The sequence below is a fragment of the Manacus candei genome, unplaced genomic scaffold (genome assembly GCF_025592945.1).
Source record: "Manacus candei isolate 608988 ecotype Guabito, Panama unplaced genomic scaffold, ASM2559294v1 h1tg000028l, whole genome shotgun sequence".
NCBI lineage: Eukaryota > Metazoa > Chordata > Aves > Passeriformes > Pipridae > Manacus > Manacus candei.
Window position 1 is genome coordinate 6,594,185 of NW_026138076.1, and position 13,989 is coordinate 6,608,173.

General features: G+C 45.1%; 2 protein-coding genes across 10 annotated transcripts in view; both read right to left on the bottom strand.

Annotated features, from left to right (window-relative positions):
- Positions 1-270: 270 nt before the first annotated feature.
- Positions 271-7,866, bottom strand: LOC127472216 (uncharacterized). The gene is made up of 4 exons (XM_051790109.1): positions 7,360-7,866; positions 4,697-4,800; positions 4,150-4,257; positions 271-840 (listed from the first exon to the last, which is right to left on the bottom strand). The coding sequence occupies exons 1-4, from the start codon at positions 7,647-7,649 to the stop codon at positions 707-709; spliced, it is 636 nt and encodes a 211-aa protein (XP_051646069.1). The 5' UTR covers positions 7,650-7,866; the 3' UTR covers positions 271-706.
- A 66-nt stretch (positions 7,867-7,932) lies between these two features.
- The window catches only part of RBM47 (RNA binding motif protein 47), a 79,678-nt gene continuing 73,621 nt past the window's right edge, over positions 7,933-13,989 (bottom strand). For all 9 annotated transcript variants that reach the window (XM_051789980.1, XM_051789979.1, XM_051789981.1 and 6 more), the window contains 2 exons: positions 11,151-11,353; positions 7,933-10,760 (listed from right to left, as the gene is read on the bottom strand). In XM_051789980.1, coding sequence (XP_051645940.1) covers positions 10,509-10,760; positions 11,151-11,353 — 455 coding nt within the window. In that variant the 3' untranslated portion in view covers positions 7,933-10,508. The remainder of the gene's footprint in view (positions 10,761-11,150; positions 11,354-13,989) is intronic.

A 13,989-nucleotide genomic window follows, 5' to 3' on the forward strand; every position in this document is an offset into this window, starting at 1 on the left:
CCCTTCCGCTCATTTTGGGGCTTATCAATTAAGCAATTAATAAATAGCCAGGTAACAAGTAATTAAAAAAAAAAAGAAAAATTACTGTTCTAGTAAGACTGGAATCAACAATGGGAAAATATAGGGGGACTCTAGGAAAGCCTGTCAAGCTTAATTTATAAAAATGCTTTTAAGTTTATAATTGAACTATCAGAAGGCTGTTCTGAAATATCTTTCTGGCAGCACGTTCCCCAACATAATGTGTTGTGCCAGGATGTTTTAGTAGCCTCTTCTTAAAGACTTGTCATGAAATATCATTGAGTTATGATTATTTAAGACTATTATATGTGATCGCTTATCTTATACAGTTTCAGAGTGTTCCTAAGTTTTGTTAAAGTCAAATTCTGAAATGCTTCTTGGTAGGAATTTTCCGTGGTAGTGGTAAGATGAGAAGAAAATACTTCTGCACAGGTGCAGTCTGATACACCATTCAAATAAGACCCACAGAGGCGTGATGTCACAAAAAGCCTGTTCATCCTTTATTTTTCATTAATACTTTTCTCTGTTCTCCATTTAAAGGCAGCACAGCCTCAGGGGATCACAACGGTCAGGTCAGCTGTCCCTGCAGCTTTCCCCGTTTCCAGACATGAAAATCCATTGCTCAAGCGAACTGGAGGTAAACTTCTTAAAGATGAGGAGGTGATTGCAGTGTCTGGGAGCACTGCCATCAGTAGGATCCTGAGATCATGGCAGGAGAAAGCTGGGGGGAGCAGCAGCTGGGGCAGGGCTGATGTGTGGAAGGGCTACCAGTGCTTGATCCTTCTCTGACTGATGGCACTTGCTGCTGGCCTGCAGCTCCTCCTAAGGATTGAGGAGATGTGTTATGTCATTGTGCAAGCAGCAGGAAAGACTAGGCAAAACAGATGAGAGGAGGATGGTGGAGCAAACCCCAGGGGAAACACAGCTGGCACGGAATGTGGGGCTGTTCTGAGCCTAAGAATTATCTTTTGAAAAAACCTACTCACAAGAATAAATGGGAGCAGGAGACTGCCAGTTAATAAAAAATGGCTCACAGAAGGAAATATTGGGGCTGAGTATCAGAAGCAACCTGATGGGAGGAGTCACAGTGCAATGTGGCATTGCCCAATTTCATGTACAAGATGTTCTCTGTGCCAAAGGTGGGGCTTTCACATTGCCGTGCCACGCTCACCTGCCCAGGGCATCGCTAGGTGTGCTTTTGCCACTGTGCCCTCACCATCCCCCTGTGAGCGGAGGCAAGATGAGAAGGGAGCAGATGTCAGGCTGATCCTGCGGAGTTCCCTTGGGCTGCACAGCTCACCCCTCCGCCTGTGCCAGTGCAATGGTTCCCGTGGTGACGTGGCAGCCCGCATCAGGAAGCTGAGCCTGGTTAAACACGAGCCCTTGCTCCTCCCCTTCGGCCCGTCTTGGCCAGGGGGGGCTGGTGGAGCCAGACTGGGCTGGCAGCAGCAGTTCTCCCAATAGGTGCAGGTTGCAGGTGCCTGTGGTGTGTGGCTCACCTGCCATTGCTCTGGGCTCGTCAAAGCTAAGCCAGCTCCAGTTTGGAAACTTGGATGTCATACTCTCATAACACCTGAGATGAAAAGCCCTGCTTACCCTGTACAGCTGGCATGTTCCAAGGAATAGCAGCAGTACCTTTACAAACGTACTTTTCAACTTCAGCTGTTATCTTGCTTAGCCCAACGTTTCTATGGATCGAGCATAGAAAAGCTTTTTAAATAGTCAGACTAATGTTGCTCTAAAGAAGATAGTGGTATGTGTTAGCATGTGGGAGTGAAGCCAAACAGAAAAAAAACCAGAAGAAAAAAGCCACAGTTCTCAGAAATCAGCAAGTATGCCACCCTCAGTGCTGGAGAAGACAATCTCCAGTGCCTGGCAGTCTGACAACTGCTATCGCACCCGTCAGTCATTTGCGAGCAGTTCTCTGAGCAACCAGGAAAATCAGCGTGTCCCCTCCGGACCGCACCGGGGGCGACTCATGTGCTGCAGAGTTTCTCGAATGTGTTCTGTCTCCATTAACATTTTGCCAGCCTGGGTCCTCATCTCAGCTGACAAGACTAATTAACCATTGCCTTGCCAAAGATGCCCCCTAGTCACGACCCAGCCTACAGTGTCTCAGGGACAGGGACTGCTCTTGTGCATGCTGGTCCCTGGAGGTGCTCCATAAGGAGGGACTTGCTGAGTACCCTGGCCTCTGCCCATATGCTCCTCTCCGGGATCGTGTTCCCGATCCAGGGCGGAGGCAGACGTGCGCCTCTAGCTGGTCTGAACCGGCTTTCCCTATCACAGTGCACCAAGTGCCCTGCTCACCGGGCACCCAGCTGTCATTTCAACAGCCAGTAATATTCTGGAGATGAAGCAAAAGTTTTAAAGCTTGCTGCTTTCCAGAATGATATGGCGTTAAATAACTTTCTGTGAGGGTAATTGCTGCTACTTTAGCTCAAAAAGCAATTGGCTTTTGGAAGGTTGTTATTCATACTCTGGTTACAAAAGCAAATAGTGGGCAATTCTCACCTACAATGAGCTGACACGTCCCTAAGTGTCACAGGCGGGGAGAAACAATGAAGCTCACTGAGTTTTCAAGCTAGGGAAGGGTATTTGGTCACAAACAGCTGCCCTATCCCAGCCCTCCCTATGTTAAACCACTCCGTTGCATTTTTTTTTTCTCTTACGGGCAAATCATTTACTGTAATTTAATGATCGCAACCACATGAAATTCACTTCCTTGTGGTAAAAAAAAAAAAAAAAAAAAAAAAAAAAAAAAAAAAAAGAAGAAAAAAAAGAAAAAAGAAAAGTAGGATTAAATGTCTCAGTTTATCTTTCCACACAGATCACATGGCCAGAGCTGGTTGTAAAATGTTGAAAAACTAGTTTGAGGTGTAACCAGTGCCAAGTGCTGTACATTTCCGTATTCTCCCTCCCTTCCTATCGCTCACAAAGATGTCACAGAAAGACAAGGAAGTTTGTTTACTCAAGGAGTGGATTTTTTTTTTTAATTTAAATTTTAAATACCATCTATTACTCTTAAATTTAATCCTTTTAGACCTTGGTGGTGTTCTGGTCCCAACTCCAAAAGGAGTAGACTGAGAAAAACTTGTATGAAAGCCAAAATGTGTAACACAGTCACTTAATCAGAGTGTCTCAAAACCTCACACATGCTGCAGGGAGGGGGTCCAGGTCTCAGTCACCCTGGTGAAATTAAGAAATGCTAGGTGAGCTCAGCAGGAGATCCTTGAGCAGCACATAGGCTTTTTTGAAAATAGGAACAGAGCTCCCCGTGTTTTTGTGATATCTGTTCACCCTTGGAGCCAGGTAGTGGGCTCAGGAAAAGGCAAGGTGGATGAACCTGGTGAAAACCTGCCTGCCAGAGATGCTGAGGAGGTTGATGGTTTGAATCAGCATGTGTGAATTTGGGTCCTGAGTAAGGGTGATGGGTATAAAGGAGCTTGGGACTTGAGAGAATACAGTGCCAAACAGGAGCTGATTTTTCTTCCCAACTACAAATTAGAGCAGATTTCCATGATTGCTTTTTCCATGATCAGTAGCTCATGTTGGCTGTGCTGGAAGCAGCTCCTGGGGTTTCACTGTTCCAGTGCTCTGCCAAGCTCTCAGCAGTTGTACAGTTGCTACTTGGGTGACAGCATTTCAGCTGCTGACCAGGATTTTGACCCTCTGTGTCCTGCATGAAGGTTGGTGAGCCAAGGGATCTGTCTGCCTGGAATGAAGCCAAGCTTTAAGGGAATATTTAGCTTATCCATGTGGCCAGAAAGCCCTCCTGCATGGGACAGCAGCCGAAAAGTCAAAGACTCGAGAGACTCAGGATGTCCTGTGTACAGCCAGTGCATGCATAATAAGTTTAATAAGTAACCCCTTGCTATTGCATGCCCTGTTGAGTGCCTGTAAGACACCCTGGTCCATATCCTACAGATTTGTTATAGGACTGAGAATTGCTTGTGGTAGTTATTGCTTCAAAGTTTTGGAACAAAGGACCTGCTCTAAGAGTAGGCTGGTTTGCCTCTGAGCAATTTAAATGCATATTTCTCTCTGCTAGTTAGCTTGAGGTCACTCCTGTGGCTTGTGTAGGCTGTTTGCAGGGATTTATTTCAGCTTCATGAAGATATTCTGGCTTACCTGTGGCTTCCTGCTTCCCACCTGTGCATGGATTGCTGGCAGCGGCTGAGCTAAGGCTGAACTTCCGTGACATTGCAAAAACACACAAGGATGGGCTCAAAGTGCAACCTATCTAGAAAAAATTACACGAGTGTGTTTGGAAAGAGGGAAAAAAAACTCGAACAAAAGCATATCTCGCTTCAAAGTAAAAGTACAATGGTGTCAGCCAGAACATGGAAAGTGACCCAGCTTCCTTCAGTGTGGCAACCACCTGCATGCAGAAGAGCAGGAACAATCAGGATGGGCACCAGACCACAACCCAAGTTTGTTATTTTGTCTCTTCAATGCCCTGGGGAAAGACAGCTGTGGGGAGTCCTGGGCAGATGGAGGTGAAGCCCTGGGGCCCAGCATGGGGCAGAACATAAACTGGCGCAGCCTATATAGATGAAGACATCTGTCGCTATGCTGGGAAGACACCCATTTGGTGCACATGGGACAAACGTGAGCACATCTGAACATTTTTCCCCTATGAAGTTTTCTAATACAGACACAGTCCTTGACTGCTCACCTCCCACATGTGTGATCTGCAGTTTTGCCTGAGCGAGAAATGTGAGACAGAGCTTCTGTCTTCCTTGATTAGGAAACAAGTGAAGTCCAGTCCTGGTCTTCTGTCTGGAGAAAAAAAATATCTGATGTAATTCATCAGCTTGTCAGGAAATACTTCATGTGGAAATACTTCTACAGTACCAAATTTCCAAAACTTTCCATAGTCTCTTTCCTCTTTGGCAACTTGAACAATAACAATTGCATGGCACAGCCTGCCTTTGTGCCAAGAGGGAAGGACTTGGTGCCACAAAACTGCCTTTTTCTATTCCCTAGCTTGCTGCTTCTCCCTGCAACACCCTTCCAACCATTTTGCTGACAGGCAGGACTTGGCCCTAAAACTCAGTCAAGTATGATTTAGCATTTAATTGACACACTGGAGCATAAACCCTGACTTTTGCTGGCTTTTAGATGCACCGCAGAGGTATTTTCTTTTGTTATGAGGTAGGTCTGAAGTTTATTTATTTTACAGGTCAGCATGATGGTCCAGTTTTGTGGCTGATTGGCACACAGTAGGTACTCAGGACCCTTCCAGACCGGATATGTTAGGGGTGTAACACCAGCCACAGAGAAGGAGATGAGGTTCAGCATATACCTTTTTGGATATATCAAAAGTGCATTTTGCATATACTTTGAGCTCTAATGTTTATATCAATGAGATGTTCCTATTTCAGAGTGGTGCTAATGCACTTGAATTTCTTGTTAATCTGTTCATATAGCAGTTGTATCACAGTTGGTGTTAATGGGTGGTGTTTCCTGAACCAAGTCAAAGATGGTTTTTAGCAGTTTAGGACAATACCAGCCAGGGAAGTGCACGCCTGCTCTTCAAGATCGCCAAGAAAGACATTCAAAAAGGGAATGGGATCACCTTGGCAGCATTTTGAGTTGTCACACTGCCTAAGACCTCAGCAGAGCTCTTGACATTCCCAAGGCAGCAAGGTCATCTTGAAAGAACAATTGCATTTCTCTGGTCTTGTGTACGTTAATATCCTGAGAATGTCTTGTATATTTCGACCTTACAATGAGTTAATCATTAATGAAAATTTCAGAAAACTGAAGTCAGAAATCAGCAGTCTAGGAAAATAAAGAAATTATCTCGTGAAGTGTATGTTTAAAAAAACCCGTGTAGATTAATTTTAATCTGGGGTAGCTTGGATAAAGGGAAAAGGAAAGGGCCAGAAACACATTTCAGTGTGGCACAGTTCTTCATCTCACTTGGAAAACACTGCTTTTTGTGAAGGGCTTGCCTCATGTTTGAACACCTGTAAAGGGCCATGGTTTGCTGGGGATTTCTTTCTCATCCAAATGAATAATAGAATCATTAAGGTTGGAAAAGATGTCCAAGATCATTGAATCTCACTGCTAACCTAGTACTGCTGCGTTCACTGATAAACCATGTCCCAGGTGGCACATCCACATGCTTTTTTAACACTTCCAGGGAATGGTGATTCCACCACTTCCCTGTGCAGCCTGTGCCAATGCTTGACCACACTTTCAGTGAAGGAATTTTTCCTAATAACCAATTTAAATCCCTTCTGGCACAACTTGAGGCCATTTCTTTTTGTCCTATTGCTTGTTACCTGGGAGAAGAGACCGACCCTCACCTTGCTACAACTTCCTTTCAGGTAATTGTAGAGAGCAATAAGGTCTCCCATGAGCCTCCTTTTCTCCAGGCTAAATAACCCCAGCTCCCTCAGCTGCTCCTCATAAGATTTGTGCTCCAGAGCCTTCACCAGCTCTGTTGCCCTTCTCTGGACTTGGTCCAGTGCCTCGTTGCCTTTCCTGTACTGAAGGGACCAAAACTGAGCACAGGATTTGAGGTGTGGCCTCACCAGTGCCAAGTATAGGGGGAGGATGATCACTGCCCTGGTCCTGCTGGCCACACTATTTCTGATACAGGCCACTGGCCTTTTTGACCACCTGGGCACACTAGTGGCTCATGTTCAGCTGCTGTTGACCAGCACCCCCAGGTCCTTTTCTGCTGGTCTGCATTCCAGCCACTCTGCCCCCAGACTGTAGCACTGCCTGGGGTTGTTGTGACCCAGGTTCAGGACTCAGCACTTCACCATGTTGAACCTTGTACTGTTGACCTTGAGCCATTGATCCAGCCTGTCCAGATCTCTCTGCAGTCTTCCTACTCTCCAGCAGATCAACACTCCTCCCTAACTTGGTGTCATCTGCAAACTGACTGAGGGTGAACTCAATCCCCTCATTCAGGTCATCAACAAAGATATTAAACAGGACTGGACCCAACACGGAGCGTTGGGGAACACCACTTGTGACCAGCTGCCAGCAGGATGTAACTCCATTCACCACCATTCTCTGTGCCTGGCCATCCAGCCAGTTTTTTACACAGTGAAGAGTATGCCCCTTCATGTCATGGGAAGCTAGTTTCTCCAGAAGAATGTTGTGGAAGACAGTGTCAAAGGCTTTACTAAAATCAAGGCAGACAACATCCACAGCCTTTCCCTCATACACTAAGTGTATGTACACTAAGGTCACCCCTGTTAGTTTCCTGGTTTCTCCTTCTGCCCTGTCTTGTACATGGATGTCAGATTTGATACCTTCCTGGCAAGTGGGACCTCTCTGGTTAGCAGGGCTTCTGGAAAATGACATAAAGTCATTTACCTCTGCTGCCTCACACTGCTCTTCTCTCCAGAGTTGGTATTTGCAGCAAATTTTCTTGAGGTGGACTTACACCAAGGATACAGCCAGGGATTCTGGAGAGCTGCAAATACTGCCAAGAGGCACAGCTTAGCTTTCTGTACATTTGAAGCAAGAAACATGTTGAGATGAAAATGATGTGCCAGTCCCCAGTGCTCCTGCCCTGCAGTGAGGACATGCAACAGAGTTACAGGTGTTTGTGCACTGGGTGGATGGACAGCACAGAGGGATGCCAGCTTCAGCTCCATCCACATCCAGGCATTGACTCTAAACTGGATGCAAAAAGAGATTTAGGCTGTTCAGAAGCTGCTGGAAGAATGGGGAGATACCCAGTATGCATGCTGGGGAGGTCACTGTCCTCTGCAGGTGGTGGGGTGGCGGAGCCAATGGGACAGTTCATCTCTCCTCCATGCAGGAGCTCACGGGGATCCCGACTGCAGTGTCCTGCTCACCTCCTGCCCCAAACACCCTCTTCCCAGCTCAGAGAAGAGCACAGCCTTGGTAGAATGGGATGTTGCAATGAAATAACAGTCTCTGTTTTTAAAGAATGCTTTATTCACTACATCCTAGAAATGTACCGTAAATGGAGCAAGAACTAAATAAACTCAGAGGCTTCTGACAATACAGAGAAAAGAGATACAATAAAATATCTAAAATATCAGCTCTTTTGAGAATAAGGCACACTGGCTTTGTTTTATATATATATTTTTTTTTCCTTAGAATAGTTTGTTCTTAACCTAGAGATGTTCACATTTCAAGTTATGAGACTTACCTCAGTAGTAGTGTACATGAAATGGTTTAGAAGAAAGTGTAAAAGACAGGCATGGGCAGGAGGCTCAGCATGATCTGGCTGCCTGCATTCCCCAGGTCCTGCCTCCATCCCTGGGTACTCCCTGCTCCTGCCCTGACTAAGGCAGCACCCAGTGGTGGCCTGAGGCACATCAGGGTTTGCCCTTATTGGCTCCTTTCTCTTCCTGCCACCTCTGTGAGCAGCAGGACTCTTGTCCTGCTGGCAGAGAGGATTACTGGGAAGGAAGCCATCACCCTTCCTCCCTCCTCTGTGAGTCAGCCATGGCATGGGGCTGTAAGGAGGCCAGCAGGGGCCCAAAGTACTAGACTGCCTTTTCTTGCCCCCAGGGCTGTTTGTGCATGGCCTAAGGACCCATGGCTGAGCCGTGGAAAGCCTGAAGGACTGGAGGATACAGTGCTGGCCTCCTCCTGGGGGCTTTTCCCTCCTGCTCCCCAGGCTTTGCCCATATCTCCTCCTCTTCCCCTACACAGGGGCAGGGCCTGGGGGCTGAGGTCTGGATGTGCTTTCAGATGGGCAGGTACAGACAATAAAAAGTATCCCGGGAAGGGGCGTGGAAGGGCAGAGTCCGACCTAATGGTTAACCTCACAGTGCTTTTGGCAACGGATCGACAGGGTCAAGGGGAGCTCAGCTTGTCTGAGCAAGAGCACCTAAAATACAACTGCTCAATTTTGAGGCAAGCAGAAGAAGCATATTAAAAAGGTCACTTAACTGAGCTGGATGCAGTCTGAGAGTGATTCAGTTTTCAAAATATACTCAATGCGAAACCCCTTTGGTAGGTACTCATACCACAAAAAGTAAAGGAACATTGTTTACTGACTCCCTGCTATGCACCTTGTGTCACCAGAGCTGTGTTTGCAGAGCTGATGCACTTCATACAAAGGGCAAGATATTTCTTTACCATTTTACTATGTTTTACATTCACTGCACTACTAAATAAAAGCCTTTAAACAGGCCACAAAACACTGCAATAATATATTTACTTCTTAATAAAACAAACTTTTTTATAATATCGCAATAAAAGGTTCTTGTTTTGTGGCAAACCACATACTATGTAAATTTGCAACATAAAATGACTTTAAAAATGTATATTAAAAGATATTTACAAGCTCTATGTCTTAAAATCATTGAGTCTAATCACTCCCGCCCCGATGTGCATGTACAACTCCAGTTGCGGAGAATGGAAATTAAAAGTGGAAGGGAGGCTGGGAGGGGGGCTAGCCCCTGTTTCACTAATTCCAGTATTACTACCACACCTAGTACCTTTGAAATTTCTCATGGAACATGATGGAGCAATAGGTAAGTAATGCTGCATATCGTCTCAGTGAGAGCATGGCTGCTCTTGACAGCATACATTCTTAGTCACTACAACATATACTTCAAAGAATAAAATAAAGAGCACTGAAAAAGAGCCTAGGCTTTATACTGGATGAAGATCTAAGTCAAGACACCTTGCGTAAAATATGAGCTACTCATTTCTGCACATATTCCAACTACAAGTAGCTTCAATAAATAGAAAATCCAGTTGTTAAGGAAAACTTGGAGCCTTTCCTTTGCTTAAGACAAGCCTGCAAATCACACTGTGAAGAGGTATGTGTGAGAAGGCTTTTTTTCGTTTTCTCTTTCTCCCAAACAGTCAGTATTAGTTACTTGTGATTTCAAATAAGAAAGAGCAGATTGTATTAATGCCAGCACAAAACTGCAGAGGTCTTGCACATTTTTCAAATTGCACTTTCCAGTATAATTTTTAAATAAGATACATGTTGGTTTTTTCTTAAAAAACAAAACAAAACAAAACACTAAGGTATGTATTCCTTAAATATTGAATATATTCTTCAAAATATATTGTTAAAACTTTCCCTAGCTGCTCAGGTGTGCTTTTTAATATATAGCTGATATATTATTAAAGGCACTACAAAATAGACATCTCTGGAGTGCAGAAATTACTAAAAAATAACCTTCATACCACAAATATATTGAAAATATAACTGCTAAAAAAAAAAAAGACCCTATGCAATCCCACTACAATGCGTATAAATGCATGTCAGCGGTGGGCTGGATGCATTGAGGTCCTTTGGAAATGTATGAATATAGGCCTGTTAAATTTTAAAAATAGCCTAAAAAAGTTAGTGAAACCTTCAAGCATAGAAAATATTTCGAACACATTTTTCTATGGCATTCTTCACTTTCTGCATCAGTTTACCAAGCCCAAATATTTACTCTTTTGCAGACGGTTCTTTCTTCATAAATAGTAAAGTGTTCCTTCAGTGTGTGTTTCTCTGCCATCCTCCTCCGCTGGCAGTCTCAGTACGTCTGGTAGATGTCATGGATGGGCACCTGGATGGTGGCAGCTGGGAAAGCTGGGGGGATGTAGCCAGCATATCCTCCATAGGCGGCAGCAGCAGCAGCAGCAGCGGCGTTCTTCTGTAGCGTGGCTATTGTTGCTGTTGCCGCAGCAGGTGCCGCGAATGGCACATAACTTGTCCCATAAATCCCGGCTGCGGGGATCCGCTGCACATTGGGAGCCATGGTGTACACTGGCGTGATGGGTCGACCCTGAAAGGAAAGGGTAAAGACCTCAAAAGAAGTGCTTAATTTGTTGTTACATCTTGCTTCCACACTTTGAATTGCAAAACCCCTAGAAGAGAAGCAGATAATGAGGGGGTAGGCAGTGCATGCCCTCTTGATTGAGAGTTATGCTATCAAGGGAGGCTGTTCCTCCCTCACAGTTTGGGTCCCCCATAGTGGGGAAAGCAGTCGCCCAATGTGCAGATGTCTAAGACAGGTCAGATGAACTGCAGGGCTGTTGGGCACCGTAACATCCTCAACAGCATCTCCTGAACAGAAGCAGGGCAAGAGACTAGTCTTCCCCCCACACTGGGTATACATAGCAGGATGTATGGGAAGTAAGATGTATGGGAAGCAGGACTTCTATGCTGAGCTCACCTGGAAGGGAGGAGGCGTTGAGACCGCTGGTATTACAGCTGCAGCTGCGGCTGCTGCGGCAGCTGCTGCACTGGCTGGGTCCTGCTGGACAGCTATAGGGTTGATGATGTGTTCAACAGTGTGGATTTTACCATCTTCCATCATCTTGGCTGGTGGTGCAGCCTGAAACATGGAGTACTGTGCACCAATGGCAGGGATGGCCACTAGGAGAGACCAGACATATCAGATGCATTGGGAAAGAGTTTCCATGACTTCATCTCAAAGAGCTCTCCCTCCCAGATGTGTAAACTCTCCAGCAGTGATCCTGTGCTGCTCTTACAAGGGCAGCTAGCCTCATGTGCATGCAGGAGATCTGAGGCACCTCTGTCCTACCCATGGGTGGGAGCACCATGGCTGATGCATAGTAATGGACTTGCTGCTAATTGCTTGGTCTGGAGTTTTCCCCCATGCTCCTGGCATGGATGTTTTAGGGCCAGAGTCCTGCTGGGCACTGGAAGCTGCGACCTGGATTTACACAGCCCCTTCTGACGACCTCTTGTCCTCCCCTTGACCAAGAGCGTGGTCTGAGCACAAGGATGGGTAGGAGTGTGCAGTATCCCAGTGGGGTCCCCACTCCAGCTGTTGAGATCAATATGAAGAGCAGCTTCAGGACAGAAAAATGTGGTTTGTACTCCAGAAGTTACAGGCAGCAACTGGTCTGGTTTACATACCCTCCTTTGGCCAACTCTGTGAAATATCAGCTGATTTACTATTATGCATTTCCCAGGACTAGCTTGGCTAAATATGTTTTATCCCATCTGTCTGCTACAAAATCAATCTATTTAATGAAAAAAAAAAAAAAAGAAATTGCTCTTTGGAAGTCTCCATCATGCCAAAATTGGACAACCTGAAATAAACTGAGCCATAATCTTTCAGACAAAGGGAAAACACTCTGGTCAGAATGATAGTGTTCAGAGATGGTGAGTTTGTACGTGGTTCAAAGCAGAGCTTCATGGCATTGCTTAGGGAAGAAATGTGCTTTGCCAAGCATTTCCAATAATCACAATAATTGCACATGACCCAGCAACATATGCTTGTAGCTCAGAAAGCCAGCTATATCATGGGCTGCATCAAAAGCAGCATGGCCAGCAGTTCAAGGGAGGTGATTCTGCCCTTTTACTCAGCTCTGGTAACTGTCCACATGGAGTACTGTGTCCAGCTCTGGGAATGTGAACCTGTTGGAGAACATTCCAGAGAATGTTCAGAGGGCTGGAGTACCTCTGCTGTGAAGTCAGACTGAGACAGTTGGGGTTGTTCAGCCTGGAGAAAAGAAGACTCTGGGAAGTCCTTATTGTAGTCTTTCAGTACTTAAAGGGGGCTTATATGAAAAACGTTTTAGTAAGGCCTGTAGTGATAGGACAAGGGGTAACAGTTCTAAACTGCAAGAGAGTAGATTTAGATTGGATGTAAGGAAGGCATACTCTATGATGAGTCTCTGGAACAGGTTGCCCAGAGAAGTTGTGGATGCCCAATTATTGGAAGTGTTCAAGTTCAGGTTGGATGAGCCTTTGAGCAACCTGAACTAGTGAAATACATCCCTGCCCATGGCAGGGACATTGGGTTAGTGGTCCAAAGCTCTTCACTGGCACTTCATGCAGCATTCAGCTTGCAAGCCTTTTAACAAAGAAAACAAAGTAATCAATAAATAAGAGGTGATGGACTAAGAGGTGATGTTGGTACCTATGGGAGGTGCAGCCAGTAAGTCAGAAATGAAGCCAAATATGCACATAGGTTTCTTTCAGTGCAATGAAACTTTGCAATGAGAAAGTGTGCAATTCTGTTTGCTGGAAGGACATGCCTGAAAGCAGTACTCTTGTTTTGATCCTGGAGACTGCAACCAGATATCTTTCCAGCAGAGATGTTTCCTCTGCGAGTGGAATACTACTATTTCATCAAGCAGAGACCCCCACTCATGAGGTTTTCCAGTTCTCCTTTTACACGGAGTCCACCTGGTCAGCTCAAACTGGTTTTATTTCTGGTTTAAATATCCTGGATAATTTCTCACCAGGCAAAGGCAAAGAGTTCACATGCTTCATTCTGTAGTAACCTCTAGCAGAAAAGCAGGAACAGGCACCTAGGGTATTGGGGTGACCTCTCAGGAATTTTCTAACCATTTGCAAAGAAATGAGCTTTAAGATTGTTCTAGGCAGTAGATAACTTTGCAGAGTTGGTACATCTGGTAATGTGCTTTCAGAGTCATACCCTCTTCATAAGAGAGGTAAGTCTTGCATGTGGTACCTCTCACTGGATCAGCTGATCTGGTTGGGGAAAACAGAACAGGTACTTCTGTGTTCAAAGGCTGTGCTGGAACCATACGAGCGGGGAAGGTCTGATAAAAAAAATCTGAATCTCAACATGCTTTAAGTGTAGAAACATTTAGACTTGAGGTTCAAGCTTTTGTTTGGCAGTCAAATGAAATACAGACACCGCTAATAGGCATTCATTTCAAAGATCACCTTTCAAGCATCCTTTAGTAATACCTGGAATTCCTGAAGTATCTCTGCAAACACACATAGTGGTAATATTTTCTGATTTTGAGTGGGTAGTTTTCTCAGGAAATCTGATCTGTCTTCGGAAATAGCTCTAATCTTAACAGCCTTCTTTTGTCTCTAGACTTCTCACATTGTCTCACCTAGCTGTTATGAAGAACTCTTCACAGCCTTGGACTTGATGATCTCGGAGGTCTTTTCCAACCCGGCTGATTCTATGATTCTATGATTCATTAGATGCAAGCTGTAGTTTTCACTGACAGTATGGAGCATGTTTTGGGAAACCACTGTAGCTATATTATTAAACACTG